Raw genomic sequence first — 18,153 nt, 5'->3', positions numbered from 1 at the left:
AGAACGTATTGCACTTTTCGAAAAATGAAACAATTGGTTATATCTTTTATATTTTCTTTTTCTCAAAGATTTGTTTGCATATTGCGTGTACCGTTCAACTTCACTCACAATAAGAATATGTAAGATAATGTGATATATGGCGCACAGGGCGTAATAAAATGTCATCGACATACTCGACCGTGTTTCCAAAGCAGAGTTAACGATAGCTTCGAAATGGTCCTTAACGCAATCGATTTGATGAGCGAAATTCTATTCTAAGATTTTTATTTCTATCGTTATTTTATTGTTTTATTAATTATTCTTCTTAATAATTAATAAAAAGATATATAGGTAACCCGTGCTATATTTAAAATAACAAATATTTGAATATGAATAGAAGTTCCATGTGTCATCATGATAAGCAACGATCAGAAAAAATATCCAAAAAATCCACGACAAAATGTGAATGTCATTTCTCTTCTCACCTTTTGGTAAGTATTATAAATATTTTATAGTGTCTGGATCAAAAGTAAATCTATATAGATATGCATTCGAAAAAATAATAGTTAAATATTGAGTTACTCAATAGAGAAGTATTTACACACATTTATTATAAAATATTTTATTGTAATATCAGTTCGAATTAATAATGAGAAAAAATGAAAATAAAATTAATTTTATTGGAAATAAACGCTTGGTTTAAAACTTTACGTACAAAAAAGATTTTAATGCGCTTTCAAGGTTTCTTACAGTATTCGCCATTGTGCCATATGGTACGTGCGCCATGCGTGCATACTAAAGGTGTGCGAATCAAGCATTTGCATGGTCGAATCGAATTGAATCGAATCGAATCGAATCTCTTTAATTCGAATACGAATCGAATCTGAATCAAATTTTCCCAGATTAACATTACATTAGGCGATCAATTCGATATTCGATCGAACCATTGTTGATTCGAAATTCTCGAACTATTCAATTTCGAATCTTGCAGATTCGAAAACGAAGTGAATCGAATCTATTGTAATTCGATTTGATTCGATTCGAATTCGAACTATTCGCACACCTCTAGTGCATACGTATGTTCGAATAATATCCATACATTTGCGTGCGTTATAATAATTAACATACTCTATGTGAAATGTGGATTGAAGAAATCTAATAACAATTAATACGTACAGGTGGACCCGTAAAATTTTTCGGACTGGCTACAAAAAAGATTTAGAGGAAACCGATCTTTATGCTACTCTAACACAAGACAGAACCGACTATTTAGGCGAAGTTATAGGCAAAGCTTGGGAAAGAGAAGTGGAATCGTGCGCTAAAAAGAAAAATGGCAGCAAGCCACAGTTACTCAGAGTACTGTTGCGCTGTTTCGGAAAACCGCTTCTGCTAATTGGATTTGCGCAAGCATTTATGGAGCTATTTTCTAGGTAAATATGTTAATAAAGCAAATAAACATAGGATAAACTCCGATATATACGCCGCGCGAGGATTTATGCCGCAGAAATAAAAAAAAAATAGAAGATGTGAAAGTAATTTTCTCGCAACTACTCTGTTACATATCTTTATATTATATTAGTATTGTGTTATGATTTCAGTTTTTTACTGTTAATATTTATAAAATTATTGTAAGTTAAATCGATTTATCACTGCAATAAGTAACGCAATCACAAGTTATAATCTACATAAAATGATTATTAGTAGGAAATATAAAAGGAAATATAAAAGGTTTCGTGGTTATTTCGTGGTACATAAGTGTAGAGGAATAGTAAAGGATAAAGTATAACAAAATACAAGTGCTTAGCTCTTATGTTCTTTGTTTAGTTTATTGTCTCGTATATCCTATCTGCTTATACGACATTTTTAGCGCGTGGGATTTATGCCGTAGTACAAATGCTCGATTTATTTGTAAATATAAAAGCAAATAATAATACGTGATAATATGCCCTTTACAATACATTAATCATAATATTCATGTATATATTTATTTATAATCTGTGATAATACGTTTTTTATTTATTTATTAATAAGTAAATGCAAATTACGTTATCAATTCACGTGTTATTTACTATTATTATTTAGATTATTTGTATATTTTTTGAATCATTTATCCCACCTGTGAGTAGCCGTATGATCCATTCATATTTTTATACGACAAAGACGCAAGGGTTTAAAGAACTTTTTTTTAAATATAAAAAATAAATATTTTTAATTTGTAATATTTTTTCATAGTAGTAGACAGTTTAAAGTTTTTATTAGTATAATTCATTTATCTTAAGGGATCTCACCACCCCTGAGGGTTAAAATGATACCTAAGTTTGGGATTTTTTTATGGGTAGATAGATAACTTTATTTAAAAGCTGTTTAGAGAATACTGTTGTACATATATAAGAAAAATAAAAAAAATTTTTTTTAGATTTTTATAGATGTACAATAATATCCTCTAAGCAGATTTTAAATAAAGTTATCCATTTATCCACAAAAAATCCCAAACTTAAGGTATCATTTTAAAACCTCAGGGGCGGTAAGACCCCTTAAACATAATTAATAATACCTGATAAATTAAGTTTTTAATAGGTGCGGCGTATATACCGGAGTTACCCTAAACGAATTGTATTAATATGATGCCTTTGAAATCAAACTTGAGTTCTTTCCTCATTGTTACTCGGAAATGAAAGATACGATATGCAGTATAGAGATTGCAAATAAGATAGATATAAGCTTTAAAAATAAATTTAAATTTTCTAAACAATTTACTATCCATAAAGTAATTTTTATACACGTTGCTTCTAATCATTTTTTAATTATATTACAGAATGTATCAACCGTTATTACTTGCCACTTTGTTGCGCTACTTCACGATTGATAAGAAAGAATGGAGCAACGAGGTGTATTACAGCGCAGCCGGCATAATTGTCCTGAGCATATTGGACGCCTTTCTTATACACCATTCTATACATGGCGCCTATCATCTAGGATTAAAAATTAAAGTGGCCTGTACCTCATTGATTTATCAAAAAATATTGAAGCTTTCGAATTCTGTGTTGGACAGTGAAACATCCACTGGACAGGTGAGCCAGACACAAGCCAAATATTTCCATTTCTTCAGGGTATGTTTGATCACCTGACAAATCTCACCAGAGGGTACAATACAAGCGCAAAAATGGGTGAAGAATAGAGATGTTGAGGAACATAAAGAGATTTTCTATACCAAAATAATTTTGGAAGCGATATCATACATGTACTACTAATATTTATGTCAAGTACTATTAACAATAAGTTTAAGATTATTAAACGAAGCTAACAATCTAATGTAAAACTCAATGTCAATCTCATGTAAAACCATTCAAATAAAACTCAAATGAAATTCAGAATGCCTTTTTTAGCAAGCGTTTCAATAAATGTTTGCTGTAATTCGAGTTTTGTACATCATTTTCAGATGGTAAATTTTCTGAGTAGCGATATTACTAGGTTGGAAGAGTCCTTAGTAGATCTGCACTACATTTGGATTGCCCCTCTTCAAATCATATGGATCACGTACATTACATTCACTGAAATTGGATGGGCAGCGTTGATGGGAATATCAGTGTATTTACTGTTTGCTTCTGTTCCAGGTTAGCGCATTTCCATTAATAAATGATTATAAAAACTATGCAATAAATGCATCGTAATATTCCTTTATGTATTTGATGTGACATCACAGGCATAACAGCTCATATCGAAATGACATATATTATTTCAGCGTGCTTGGCAAAAATAATAGCATCTTTAACGCTGAAATTAACAGAAAAAACAGATGACAGGCTGAGGATATTGAATCAGGTAATCATCGGATTGCAAGTAATTAAAATGTATGTTTGGGAGATTCCTTTTTATAATCTCGTCGAAAAGGCGAGGAAGTAAGTATACTTGAAAATTTCAAGTTTAATTTTATGAAAACGAAAAGTGTCTAACATTCATCTGTTTTTTCTTTAACTTACTTTATATACTATTAATATGTATTTTTGCATTGTTCTTAATTAAAGTTAGTTGATTAAAGAATTTATTTTGTATTGTTATTCCTACTGATTGCCAAATTGTCATTAGATTTAATTATTTCTAGGTGTGAGATGAACGTAATAAAGAAATATTCCATCCTAAAACAATTGAATCTTACTCTCGAGTGCTACGTACCGCGACTTAGTCTCTTCGTCGCGATATTGGCGTACGTTCTATTCGGAAATTACATCAATGCTGAGAAAGTGTACTTGGTAACAGCGTATTACAACGTTTTACGGTATTCGATGTTTTTTGGGCTTTCTACAGGTAAGATTATCGATGCGAAATTCTAGAATACATTTTTATAATTAAGAATTAATATAGAAAGATAAAACCTTACTGTAACGTAATAGTTAATTTATATATTTTATGTTCATCTTAATTTTAACAATTTTTTAAAAATAATATGAAAAGTTTCACAGAACTTAATATTTGTTGAAGATTAATATTACACTAAGCTCCATTTCCATCTTTAATAAGAACTGATAAGTAAAGCTATATTTTTGCATAGGACTCCATCAATTGGTACAAGCATTAGTTTGTATTCGCCGTTTACGAAGATTCATGCTGCACGCTGAGATTACCAAAACGAGACAGAATCTATGTCGGACGGAGACTGATTCTTTCGCACTTCGTATGACCAACGTGAATGCCAAGTGGCATGGCGAGGGTAAGGATGACACGTTGCGTAACGTAAGCTTGACCGTGCCACCTGGAAGCTTTGTCGCCATTGTCGGTCAAGTGGGTTCGGGCAAGAGCAGTCTCTTGCAAGCGATACTCCAGGAATTGCCGCTGACGAGCGGCAGCATCGAGAGCCGAGGACGAATAAACTACGTCAGCCAGCAGCCGTGGATCTTCGCGTCCTCCGTGAAGCAGAACGTTCTGTTCGGACAGGCGATGGACAAGTCGCGTTACGACGAGGTGATCAGAGTCTGCCAGATGGAAACGGACATAAACTCATTTTCCCATGGCGATCACACCATCGTGGGCGAGAGGGGGATAAATCTGAGCGGAGGCCAGCGCACTCGGATCAATCTGGCGCGAGCGATTTACAAAGATGCCGATATCTACCTGCTGGACGATCCTCTCTCCGCCGTGGACTCGCACGTCAGCAGACGTCTCGTGGACAAGTGTATCTGCGGCTATTTAAAGGTAAGAGATCGTAAAATATTCACATTATGATGAACAAGAAAGAATTAAGATAAGAATGTTTCAGTGATCGTTCGTTGAGTTTCATGTAACTAAATTATCTTTTTTTTTCTGCTTCACTTTTGTTAATTATGATGTATAATCGACAATTAATTTGATTTATCTTTAAAATATTTCTCTCAACAATAGATATTTCGATGTCAATTAAGCTGATATTTCAGGGGAAAACGAGGATTCTGGTGACGCATCAACTGCAGTATCTGCAGCTCGCCGACCAGATCATTGTGATGAATAACGGTAGTATCGAACACAAGGGTACCTTCGAGGAACTGCAAGCGTTGGGCCACGATTTTATGAAGTTAGTAAAGGCCACAGACTTGAAGGACAAAGAGACTGAGAGTAGACAGTCCGTTATACAGCGTCAAATTTCGATGAAGGCCGAGACAAGGAACTACGAGAACATCTCGCAAGACATTGAGACGCAGGAAACGATGGCAAAGGGTCGCATATCTCGCAAAACGTTCTTCGCTTACTTTAAGGCGAGTAAGAGGCCTGTCATGATCGCGTTGATGATAGTGATCTTCTTAGCGAGCCAAGTAGGGGCCGGCGGTAGCGACTACTTCGTCGCGTTCTGGGTAAACGTCGAATCGAGCTTGTGGCACGAGACGGGCAACTCCACGGAGTTTCAATGGGAAGGTCCACTATCCCGCGACTCCACGATCTACCTATACAGCGCTATGATAGCGGCCATCATACTGCTTTGGCAATTTCAAACGATCATATACTTTAGCGTTTGCAAGTGGTCCTCGATTAATCTCCACTCCGCCATGTTTCGCAGCATATTGCGTTCAACCATGTATTTCTACAGTACTAATCCAGCTGGCCGTATATTAAACAGGTAAATGCTGCGGAAGAGTGCAATATTGTAGTCCGTTTTTGACGATTTTTTAATCAAGTAAATCTAATTTTTAAAAAAACATGATAGAAAAAAAATATTTTTTAATTAGGTTTGCCAGAGATATCAATATTGTTGATATATTGATGTCGATGTGCGTATTCGACATTATAGTAATCGGACTCAACTCGATCACGGTGGCAGTTATGATTATAGCAGTTACCCCGTGGCTGGCGATACCCACTGTACTTTGCGCTTGCATTTTCACCTATTTTCGCACAATATACATCACCACCAGTCGTAGTATCAAACGCCTCGAAGGGATAAGTAAGTAACGTATCTGCTCTCCTTTGTAGTGAGATTCACTCCAGAAAATTTAGAAAGCGATATTCAGAAAATGCAATATTTGTAACCAACGAAAAATCAATCGAATTACTTTCGATCTCTCATACTTTTAAATTTGTTTGCGTACCGAAACAATTGTTTTATTTATTTTAAAGTTATTTTTCCCAAATTGGATTTTATTTCCAGAAACAGATATTAAAATAAGTAATGCAATAAAAAAATGATTTTTTCAGCACGTTCACCGATTTTCGACCACCTCGGGGCGTCTCTGCAAGGTCTGACAACAATTAGAGCTTTCAACGCCGAGGAGAAATTAATGGTGGACCTGTGCACTCATCAGGATGTTCATTCGTCCGCCTGCTTTCTCTTCCTGTCGACTTCTCGAGCCTTTGGCATCTGCATTGATGTGATCCGCCAGCTTTACATGGGAGGAATAATTATAGCTTTCATAACTATTGACGATCTGGCTGTTGTTGGTAACATCGGTTTAGTAATCACGCAGGTCATGGCGTTGACGAACATGCTGCAGTGGGGAATCAGACAAACGGCCGAGCTGGAGAGCCAGTTGACCTCCATAGAGAGAATACTCGAGTATAGTCATTTGGAGGAGGAGCCGATGATCGACAGCAAGCCGGATTCCAAGCCACCAGATGATTGGCCGACGAAGGGTCTCGTGAAATTTAAGGACGTAAACTTGAAATACAATCGTCGGGGAACATGTATCCTCAAGAATATCAACTTCACCGTCGTGCCGGAGGAGAAGATCGGTGTCGTTGGCAGAACCGGCGCGGGAAAATCATCTCTGATCAACGCTCTCTTCCGCATGGCCTGCGTGGAGGGTGAAATCCTCATAGACGGCGTGTCCACCGGCGCGATTGCCCTGCACGACTTCCGCTCAAAGATCAGTATTATCCCTCAGGAGCCATTCCTGTTTGCCGGCAGTCTGCGACAGAATCTCGATCCCTTCGATCAGTATTCCGACGCAGTGCTGTGGCAGGCTCTCCAGGATGTCGAGCTGAAGAAGACGATCTCCGAGATGGCCGCCGGATTGAACACAAGGGTGTCCGATGAGGGATCGAACTTCAGCGTCGGCCAGAAGCAGCTGCTGTGCCTCGCGCGCGCTATTATCAAGAACAATCGAATTATAATACTGGACGAGGCGACTGCCAATATCGATCCCTACACGGATTCCCTTATACAAAAGACAGTTAGGACGAAATTTATAAACTGCACCGTGTTCACCATAGCTCACAGATTGAACACCATTATGGACAGCGATAGAATATTCGTGATGAATGCTGGACACCTTGTGGTAAGTACAAGTCAGTGGTTAAACAATTAAAAAGATTCCGGTAACTTTGGGGTTACAATTTAATATGAGCGTTCTTGCCTGTTAAAAAAAAGTAGGTAATGTAAGATGTTAATGTTATTTTTAGTTTTCAGAATATTTTCCTTAATAATTAAAAGTTGTTTAGAAAATGATAGACGTTGATTTTAGGAATTTGATCATCCGTATATTCTTTTACAACGAGAAGGATATTTTTACAACATGGTACAGCAGACTGGTGCTGCGATGGCTGAGAATCTTATTAATATAGCCACGAAAGTAAGCTGTAAATCAAATTTTACGACAGAATCATACCATAAAATAATAGAGTATCTGTAATTAAATATTTAATTTCTCTCTAGAGTGGTAATTATTTATCAAAACAAAGTTTAATGAAGTGTTTGTTCCTATACATTTTGTTATTAACAAGTTATTGTGCTTTTTTCCAGAATTTCTACACAAACGATAGATCTCCGTCCAGATAATTACAATTTTCCATACGACTATATGCCTATATAAAGTGATGTTCCAAACAATCGATGGTGAACTTGTTATATGATCTATAAATATATACAAAAGATTTTATATTAACAAAAATTTTCTATTTATTTCTCTTATATTTTGTGGTGTCCATCGTTTACACTTTTATTGTCTTTCCAAATCTATGGGATTTTTAAGGATCTATAATAACCGAATAAGTACTAAATTTTATATTAAAAATACTGCGTAAAAATAAGATTTTATATAGAAAAATAAAACAATCAAAATTATTTTCAATCGATTTTCTTTGAGCAAATAAATGAAATTAATTTGATGTGTTTGTTGTTATTCATTATTTATTGTACAAAAATTTTATTATACAATAATGATCTAGCAATATATTCAGAACTTCTTTTATTTGTCTGTGTAAATACGTAGAGATAATTTTGTTAACATAAATTCTTTGCATTCACACAATCAATTACACACGATACATTTCTATTCCTAATATACATATATAATTGTCGAAAAAACCGTATATAATTGTACGATTCGATGCCAACAATAAAAGTAATTAGACAACGCGTTGTATAAGTAGCCAAAACGATTATAGTTTTTATGTCGTAGAAAATATTTTAAAGTTAATATTTTTATGCACACATATATATATATATATATATATTACGAAGAGATCCTACACGCGATTTTTTGGCCGTCATAACGTGATGAATTTTATTACAATATTACGATATACAATAAATTTTGATTTATCAAAGAAAGTATAATACAAAAATGTAAGGCCTTTTGCCTCTGCAGTGTTTTTAGGAGCCGAAATAAATACGATGATAACCGCATGCTGTAAAGTCACAATCGCATTATAGATCGATTTTGTGGATACAATATGTGATCGATATGCATTAAAATTCGTTGTAAGGATCCAATTTTTTGTACGACATAAGTAATGAGACTATAATCATTTGTAATGCTGTGAGACACGTGTTACTTGTACTAGTCATAGTCATAAAAAAATTTATTGGACGCTCTTTTATTTTGATTTCTTAACTTCCAGCACCATTCTTCTGTTTTTTCTCCTTCTTTATTTTAATTACTCAAAAAATAATAAAAATAATAAAATAATCTTCTTAATTTATTATCACATTCCTAAAACATGAATTCGAAAAATCCCTTACCTTCGATCATTCAAGAATTAGTTTATCCCTGAAATTTCGTAAAGTAAAATTTTATAAAATTTTATTTCGTTGTAAGGTATCCTTTTTTGTAAATAACACTGACGATTAAATTGTTTTACGTGACAAGAGTATAAATAAAAATAATATCTGAACTTATTATTTAACCGCGAGGCTCTCTCACTTATCTAATTTTATAACAAACGCCTCTCCCGGGGGGACGGCCAATTCTTTGAAGTACACATTCCGATTTATTCTGTACTTTGGCCCAACAACAACGTGACCGCCGTAATAAAGAGACGATAAATCCTTTATCCGCGTCTCGTTGCCGAAATTGGCCACAAACACATAGGAATTTCTTCGTGGATACCATCGCTCGATCACGATCATTTCATCTTCCACGTACCTGAATAGAACAATATTAAATCAAATATTTATTACACGGCTTCACATTTCGCATCAATGTTATGCAATAAGAAGACGATCTAACAAAGCTAAAATCTAAAATGGAATTTGTTCAATTTAGCAAGATGGAACCACATTTAATCGCATGCAAAATAAAGAAATAAAATTAATTTCTCGAGTTAAAAAAAAAATTAAATCATCGTCAAAGACATTTAGATTTATTATCTCAAGGAAAGTCACGAGTCCGGAAACTCGCGCGAATCAAAGGGCTTTACCTAACATCACAGTTCGCAGCAATTTGGCTGTCTCTTAGCACCGCTTTGACGTAAACTGGCGTCGCTTCCATCCTTAGTCTCGTCATTTCCGCAATGGTGTTTTTCAAACTGGTTTTCATAGGTTTCCCAGCTTCTGGTAGCCAAGCGGTAACTCCTGAAGGCGAGAAACTGCTACCGGAGCCGTCTGCTTCCTTCTCCCAATACATAGGAACCAAATTGTGCACGTGTGCCAAGTCCTTGTGATCCCGACACTCGCAATCTTCGATACCGATCTGAGCGAATGAAAATCCGATTAACAGATAACTCCTTCTCGCATTGAATTCTCTTTTAACTATCTCGAAAGGAGATTCACTGAAATGTTTCTCTCGCAAATTGCTATTAATATCTTGCATTGCGACGAATAAAGGATAATTAAAATTCAAGGATAAGGCACACGGTTGCCACCAGAGGGGTTTTCGTCCAGAGACTCCGGCTTATCCAACGAATCCCCGGCTCTCCGGCACATGAAAATAATTTCCGAGCGAGCGCTTTAAATTTTGACAACCTCCTTTTTGGGAAAACACAATGATTTTTCTTGGGTCCAATAAAAAAATCTCCGACAGAAGAGTAAATTTTGATGATCTTTTTTTTTTAGAGAATGTGTATTTTGGAAGAATTTTTAATAGCGTGGTTAAAATTAATGGTCTTTCAGCAGAACACTAATATATATGTCCGGCACAATACTCGGCTTAGAAGGTGGCAACCGTGATTATTAAGGCATAATATTTTTAAAACACGCAAATGAAACAAATACATTCTCCGGGCTCTGTTCGTGGCTCCCGAATACGATGTAAATTCATACCTCATCTCCGTAGAATATATTCGGTGTCCCGGGTAGCATCATGCTGAGAAGAGAAGCCGCCATACTGGCGTTCTTGACGGTCACGGTGGAGGCCACCCTGTTGGTGTCCACGCCGCCGACGGACCAGTGGATCCACGGGTAAGCGGGCTTGTCGAAGAGCACGCCCTTCGTGACGCTCTCGATCTGCGCCTTGATGTTCCTCGTGCCGTTCGACAGACGGAGGGTCACGTCGATCAGGTCTATCCTGGACAGGATGGAATTTCTCGCGGCGGAGGTTGCGGCGTCCAGGGCGCTCACGTGACAGATGAAGATACTGCCGGGGCGCAGAAGGGACCTCCAGTACCGAAGATCGCTCACGAACGTGTCCTCGTCTACGTAATGCTCCAGCCCCTTCAGATAGAACCCGTCCACTCCTCGCTGCTGCCAGATCCTGACGGCCTCGCTAACCGGGTGCTCCTGTTGACGAGCCGAGGGACCGGGGGGAAGCGTTTGCCTGTTCATTTCCTGCAGCGGTAATGACAGGACGTCGCGGATAACCTCGACCGACGCGGACGACGCGGACGGCAGTGCGTCGTGAATTGTCGCGCCGTCAGCGAGATCCCGTCTCTCCCGGAGCGGCGCGCGTTCGGTCTCGTTCGTCTTCGCGTCGCTGATCGACCTCTTCACAAACGGGTGTAGGGGCAGATCGAGAACTATGCTCATGTTTCGCTCGTGAATCTCGCGCACAAGAACGGAGAAGTCGTCCAACGTGCCCAACTCCCTGTTCACGTCCGTCATGTTGCTGATGTTCGAGTAATATTCCGGGTAATGCGGCGCCGGGAATATCGAATTGAGTCGGACCGCTCGTATTCCGAGATCCCTCAAGTAGTCCAGCCGCGTAATTATCCCGCGCAGATCGCCGATCCCGTCGGCACCCTTCGTCGAGTCCTGAAAAGACGCCGGGAATATCTCGTAGAAGGTGCTGCCTTGCCACCATTCCACCGGCGGGTCGCATCTAAGACGCAAATAATTCATGTGAAATTACACGTACAATTTTAAAAATTATCTACTTATCAAAACGCTGCTCGTTCATAATTTTTTGATAAAATATTTTTATATTTACATTTATATGTGCTATACGCAAAATAAATTATAAATTTGAATTAGATAAAATGTTATCTTATTCGTGGTTTTTTTAAGAGAAAAAAAATGGAAATCAAGACTTTTATCGTATGATGTATAAATTGCAAAGTGACAAAATGTATTTTCACCGTAAAAAAACGTTTTATTCGCAGTTGTAAAAAATACCTCAACCGTCTTCGCTATTCAGCTTGGAATCACTTTCTCGAGATTGAGATTATTAAAGGAATTCCCTTGACTCGGGAATCGCAATCGCTCTCTTCGATCTTTATCGCTCTCTCGAGCTTATTCGTATAAGTAAAATATGCACAACGTGCGTACACATACTTCTTAGGCATTGTGGCGATAATGCCGATAACAAGAGCGGCGCACCCGGTCAAGATCGACATCAATGACCAGTAGCATGTCTTCCGTATCAACGGCCAGTTCCACTTCATGAAGCGATAATCTTTGGGCGGTTTCGGCACCACCAGTTGAATCCCAACGAGCGGTGGCTTGCCGCCGTTCTCCTGGTTGTAAAACTAAACAGTTAAGACATAAATACGTGTGATGAGTGTTAGAAAGCGGCAAGCGAATGTGAATTAGTCAACATGAGATCATATTGAAGATCGGGAATCCCGTCGCGAGAGTCTCGGATTCACTTCGAATGTGGGATAGCAGAGGCACATGTACGTAGATCGAGAGGAACATTCACGAGATATACAATACCTACCTACGTCTCTTTTAAATCTCCGATGACACAATAACGAAATGTCAATCCTAGGGTGACCAGATCCGGGAACCAGCCGTCCCAGTTCTCGAGGATTGGTCCTCTTTCACAAGGAATCCTCGAAAATTTTCGCAAGTTTCTTTAGATTCAGCCTAATATTTTGTATTCAAAATCCGCGATTAAGAAATTAATAAAATATATATAATAGAAAATTAACTGTATACCCTAAATGATCCCTACTATGCATGCAATTAAATATCCAATCAATTATCAATTTGTACGCAACTAAACTTATTGAAAATTTAAATAAATATTAATTTAAATTAGAGAATTATTATTGATTTAAATTAAATTAATTTAAATATAAAAAATGTATAGCTTTAAGTTAAATATAATTAATACATAAAGTAATATCCGTCTTTTTTTAATTTTCCATCTAAATTCCGTTTAATTTTATTAAAAATAATGCCTTAGTTCTTCTTATACGGCTCTCTTCAATTGTTTAACTTAATTCCATATGGTCACCCTAGTCTGTATATCTGTATACTGGATTTTTATGCATACAAGCAATTGAGATGATAATTCGACAAGCAAACACGAAGTAACGACTTAGCTGGATGTAAAAATATAGATTGCGAGTGTGAATACAATCACGATTAAGTGAATGCAATCACAAGGCAGCATCTTTCGTGCACATGTGATACATTTAATTGACAAAGTCTCTTTATCCGTGCTAGGCAAATGTAAACGTATATATGTAATGTATGAAACATTATACAAGCATATATAAATGTCCTTCGCTTCTGCAAGTAGCAGTGACGGAATTTGTGAATCTTGTGATAAACATACAATACATTAAGCACGATAGGCACATATACATGTACGTAGAAGTAATGAGTAATAAATACAAGTATAAATCACTTGGAATATCACAAAGAAAACTTTACATCGTTTTTATTACTCCAAAACTAAAAGATTCTTAAAAAATAAATATGTCAAAAGTCTCGAAAATTTTGTGTTTTATCTCCTTATTTTATACACGGACAAAAAATAATAATTTTATTTCTCAAAATTTTAAATAGATTATTCAAATGCTTATGGAAAAAGAATTTTTCAAGACATTCAAAACTTTCAAGATTTTTTAACACTTTGAGGAATTTCCGATTTTGAATAATATTTGAATTAAATAACTCTCCATATCAATTCTATTTTATATCTAAAAAAATCCGGAAGAATTAAATCTCCTCGAGTGCCATTTATGATACTTACTAAAGCTTGTGCATCTGGTGCGAGATGTTGATAGGCGGTATTCAATTGTGTCAACAATTGTGCGCAAACAGGTTCATTTGTGTCGCTGCTGCTGCCGCTGCTAGTGGACTCCACCATGGGATCGCGTGAACTCGGTTCTGAAACATTAAACGATACGACACGCATTAACCATTTATATCGCTATTAAAATGTTCTTAACAATAAGCAAAAATTATTTATATCGCGAAAAAGTAATTAAAAGATGAAGATTAGATTCTGACGAATTGTACGATTAAACTATGTTTGAATAGTCTATAACACATACGTTTCTGTACTTTTACAAAATAAATCTTTAAACAAAAGAATCTAAAATATTTTTATGCAGCCAAATAGTTGTCATTCTTTTCACTTGGGCTATTTTGATGTTAAATATAGAAAGATTAAATATACCAGTACGTCTGAATGGATCGTCGTTTAGATTGAAACTGGATCCTATCAAAGGCGCTTTAACGAACGAGCGTTGACGTTACAGCGCCGATTACGTAAGCTCTTCAGCCCAAGCCACTTAACGAACATTTAATATTTAAAGAAAAGAAGTCCTCGTCCAAATAATTCATAGTAATGCTAATTCATATATTCGTCCTTTCTCTTCTTTTTTCGGTCATTCAATACTGTCATAAAATATTGTTATTCAATATTGTTATAAAATTCTATTTTATTACTACAAATTAAATGCTAAATTCACAATCCAATAATACAAAAAAAAAAGAAAAACACAGAGATAATGTCATGCATGCAGGTAATGGAATTGAAAGCACACGTGTATTGAAGGTAACGCATGTTTGTGTGCTTAGAATAGGTGAGAAGTACGTACCATCGTTTAAAGGTTTACTCGAGCTGTTCACTATGTTCATGAAGTTGAGTCCGTCCTCCGTATTAATATTCTCAAGCGTTGGCGTGGGTATTATCTCTAATGGAGCTCCTTCCAGAGCATTGAATATCGGCGGCGACTGTAGAGCCTCGTCAGTTTGGGTAGGTGGTGGACTTGGTGTTAATAGGGGACAATCGGACGCTTCTTCATCCTATTAAAAGATTGAATGCACGCGTCAGACAAGATTCTCGGAACGGAGTCTCGCGGAATGGGAAAGTGCCATTTGCTTCTCTTTCGATACGATTGCGATTCGATATCGTGCTGCATCATTGCATTCTTTTACAAAAATATTAACACTATCGTCATGTCTCTCAAAATATTAGATTTTAGCTACGGTAACGGCCGTATCAGATTGAATGCAGACACTAATAGCACTTTCATTAAGGCATTTTTAAATTTCTTAAAGAAAATGTCTACTTTAAATGAAAGGGGAATGCAGAGTGAATTATAGTAAAAAACGCACCTGTTGATCTTGATTTATAAACAGCTGTCGGGAATTCGGAGAAGGTGGAAGTTCACTTGATATGACAATCGATAAAAGATCTTCCGGCTTCTGGATACTCATCTCTATCGCACACAGATATTAAATATTACATTCGGAAATAAAGTTTAAATTATGATTTTATAAAATAATGGTAGATAAAAATATTTTCTGCCTTAAACCTTAAATTAAATCTTATGGAATGAAAATGATATTCGTATGTCTTCTTTTCAAATTCTGATTTGTAAAATTTAATTTTTTCTAAAACCGGTTTTCATAAACCTTTACTTTTACATGTTAATTTCTTCTTTACATCTAAATACCATCCGTATAGTACATATTGCACATACGTGTTGATATAAGAAAAGTATACAGGAAGAGTGAGTGGGTGTATATCAACATATTTTTCATTATTGCATGTCTATCATTTCGTGCAGTATGTTACCGCCTGAGTACAGTGCTTGCAGTATTCGCCGATCAATAATCGTAGAGAAGTTGACTGTCATTGCATCATCTGATCATAATATAATGTCAATAAAAAAAAAATATTTTTTAAAATTTTGTGCATATTTTTAATTTTTAACCATCTTTTCTTTTTATAGAGATAACAGAATGGTTTTACTTAATAATTTTAATCACTCTGCTCTGAATAATAATTCTTAATTATTTAATAAATTGTGATAACTTTAATATATACCTTCCAAATGATAGTTTTGAAGGTTGCACGTGTATCTCAAGAAATATTACTATAAGCATTCAAAATCTTTTCGACTCGGATTAACTCTATTCAACGAAACGATAATGAGCGACACATACATTCACGATCACGAGGTTGACATTGAAAACCGAGACGCAACACGAGCAAACGACTTTGAGTCAACGGTGAACAATCGTGAATGTGACATTACCTTGGCTTGGAATACGTCGCAATTACAAATGGATCAATAGGTATTTTTAAGGCTTCTCGTAATCACGAATGAATTTTTATGATCTGAGAAATTGCGCAGAGATATTTTGATAGAGGCAGAGATACATATATATATTAACTGCGATGTAATAATAATATCAACAAAACACAAGACTCGTAATGTAGCAAAAGAATATGTGAAGAGAAAAGTTCAAATAGCCTAAGTAAATAAAGGAGAAATACCTATAATCCTCTTATTCGAAAAATAAAAAATTCAGCGATATATAATACATAGTATATAAATTATTCAGTATATAAATTCTATAAAATCAACGAGCTAATATTTTAAATTACAACATAATTAAAAGATATAATTTAGTTTTGAATTAATTCATTTAATTTGTTGATCTTAATTTATAAACAGCTGTCAGAAATTTGGAGACGGTGGAAGTAAACACCTTAAATTCCTATCATGGAGTGGAATAAACAGCTTACTCTCCTATCATTTTACTAAACGTCTAAAATATTTTGTATGGATATTTTATAAACTAATTAATTAAATCTCTAAGATATTCCATATTCATTAAATAAATTATATGTATATAAAACCGTTAAAAATGTTTACTAAATTATTAAATATTAATTAAGATACCAATCTCTCCAGAAATCTTGACTTTATCGAAGTATGACTTTAAAAGATTACCTCACCTACGGCTTTCGACGACGATGTTGAACGATCAAGTTTCCGTGAAGAAGCTCCGACAAAAATATCGCAAACCCCCTGGCAAGTAGCACTTCGGGGATCCCTCGTTTCCGGACGCACCTGTCTGGGAGAGGCTCACTACTCCGTTTTCCACGGTCGGAGTCCCTCGAAGAGACGCGAGATGCACGCGGCGATATTCTCGCGAATTATCGTCGACGAAGGCGAGGCGACGGAAGGTCGATACGAGCGTCGATGGTCTCAAACGGTGACTACCGCCGCAGCCGCCGCCGCCGCCGTCGCCGTCGTCGTCGACATCGTCGTCGCCGTGATCATGCCGCCTCGCGTGCCGTGGCGGAGACGGTTAGTAGAACCGCGTGCCTTCGTATTATATTTAGCGATGCGATATCGTTTCGTGTTCCCCCGACCGACCGACCGTCCATACGTCCAGCAGCCGACGTCCACGACTTCCGACACGGATTCTGCGCTCTGACGTCGACATGCGCACTGGCACGTCCCGGCGCGGCATCGCGACGCCGCGCCGTGACGATGCGGCGTCGGTATCGAGAGTGATTTGCGAGAAGTTTGTAGGAAAAATTCTGTCGCGAGATCATCGGTTTCGGCGATCATCAGATGCACCTCTTGCAACATCCTGACGTATCCGGACGCTCCTGCATTCGAAAAAATAAAAAAAGCATCGACGTCAAATTAACGAAAAACACCGAAATTTAACGTCAAGTTTAATAGGCAAGATAAACACATTTTACAAATGATTATACAATATACACTGGTAGTTACACTCATTTAAAGCTTGTCTAGTTTAAAATTATAGAATACATATGCCAAAAATAAAAGATCATCTTACTCTACCATCCAAAAATAGGCAAAATTCAAGAGAGTGTAACTTCGTCAAAAATGATCGTATCGGGATGATCAAAAAAGCATTTTACAGCTTGAAATCTCTACTTTCCAAATTGATACTTAAGAAAACGATCCTACTAATCTTTCATGGAATTACACGGATAGAAAAGGAGACCCGACGAATCTTAAAATTTTTTACGAACTTCGACAAGTTCCATGGCGCGAATAAAAAATTGCAAATGCAGTTTACTGCTTTTGAAAGAGTGAATCTTTACC

At 36.5% G+C, this 18,153-nt stretch overlaps 2 protein-coding genes across 4 annotated transcripts; one reads left to right on the top strand and one right to left on the bottom strand.

Moving 5' to 3' along the window:
• Positions 1-6: 6 nt before the first annotated feature.
• LOC105454937 (probable multidrug resistance-associated protein lethal(2)03659) lies at positions 7-8,488 on the top strand. Of its 2 annotated transcripts, XM_011697921.1 has the most exons (13): positions 7-124; positions 377-470; positions 1,158-1,409; positions 2,795-3,050; positions 3,419-3,593; positions 3,722-3,878; positions 4,082-4,284; positions 4,529-5,169; positions 5,388-6,064; positions 6,174-6,388; positions 6,640-7,718; positions 7,905-8,012; positions 8,183-8,488. In XM_011697921.1, exons 2-13 carry the CDS (start codon positions 394-396, stop codon positions 8,216-8,218), a joined length of 3,876 nt encoding a protein of 1,291 aa, XP_011696223.1. In that variant the 5' UTR covers positions 7-124; positions 377-393; the 3' UTR covers positions 8,219-8,488. The 2 variants fall into 2 exon arrangements, with proteins under 2 accessions (XP_011696223.1, XP_011696222.1); XM_011697920.1 differs by having other exon boundaries at positions 7,905-8,488.
• A 63-nt stretch (positions 8,489-8,551) lies between these two features.
• On the bottom strand, positions 8,552-17,293 carry LOC105454935 (neutral and basic amino acid transport protein rBAT-like). 2 transcript variants are annotated; one of them, XM_011697918.1, is made up of 8 exons: positions 17,025-17,293; positions 15,392-15,495; positions 14,872-15,079; positions 14,019-14,155; positions 12,368-12,549; positions 10,922-11,915; positions 10,081-10,352; positions 8,552-9,806 (listed from the first exon to the last, which is right to left on the bottom strand). In XM_011697918.1, the coding sequence occupies exons 2-8, from the start codon at positions 15,491-15,493 to the stop codon at positions 9,581-9,583; spliced, it is 2,121 nt and encodes a 706-aa protein (XP_011696220.1). In that variant the 5' UTR covers positions 15,494-15,495; positions 17,025-17,293; the 3' UTR covers positions 8,552-9,580. The 2 variants fall into 2 exon arrangements, with proteins under 2 accessions (XP_011696220.1, XP_011696219.1); XM_011697917.1 differs by having other exon boundaries at positions 12,368-12,561; positions 17,025-17,292.
• Between the last annotated feature and the right edge of the window lie 860 nt (positions 17,294-18,153).

This window comes from Wasmannia auropunctata, unplaced genomic scaffold (genome assembly GCF_000956235.1).
Source record: "Wasmannia auropunctata unplaced genomic scaffold, wasmannia.A_1.0 LD335969.1, whole genome shotgun sequence".
Lineage (NCBI taxonomy): Eukaryota > Metazoa > Arthropoda > Insecta > Hymenoptera > Formicidae > Wasmannia > Wasmannia auropunctata.
Note: the sequence above shows the minus strand (reverse complement) of the source record. Positions and strands in the feature narration are given on the sequence as shown.

Excerpts from the sequence above, each read along its gene's own strand:
- LOC105454935 (XM_011697917.1), bottom strand. The coding sequence starts at position 15,493 with ATGAGTATCCAGAAGCCGGAAGATCTTTTATCGATTGTCATATCAAGT. Across the intron at positions 14,156-14,871 it reads GAGTAAACCTTTAAACGATG|AACCGAGTTCACGCGATCCC; the intron begins GTACGTACTTCT and ends TTAATGTTTCAG. Across the intron at positions 11,916-12,367 it reads ATCGCCACAATGCCTAAGAA|ATGCGACCCGCCGGTGGAAT; the intron begins GTATGTGTACGC and ends TTTGCGTCTTAG.
- LOC105454937 (XM_011697920.1), top strand. The coding sequence starts at position 394 with ATGATAAGCAACGATCAGAAAAAATATCCAAAAAATCCACGACAAAAT. Across the intron at positions 471-1,157 it reads ATTTCTCTTCTCACCTTTTG|GTGGACCCGTAAAATTTTTC; the intron begins GTAAGTATTATA and ends TAATACGTACAG. Across the intron at positions 6,389-6,639 it reads CAAACGCCTCGAAGGGATAA|CACGTTCACCGATTTTCGAC; the intron begins GTAAGTAACGTA and ends TGATTTTTTCAG.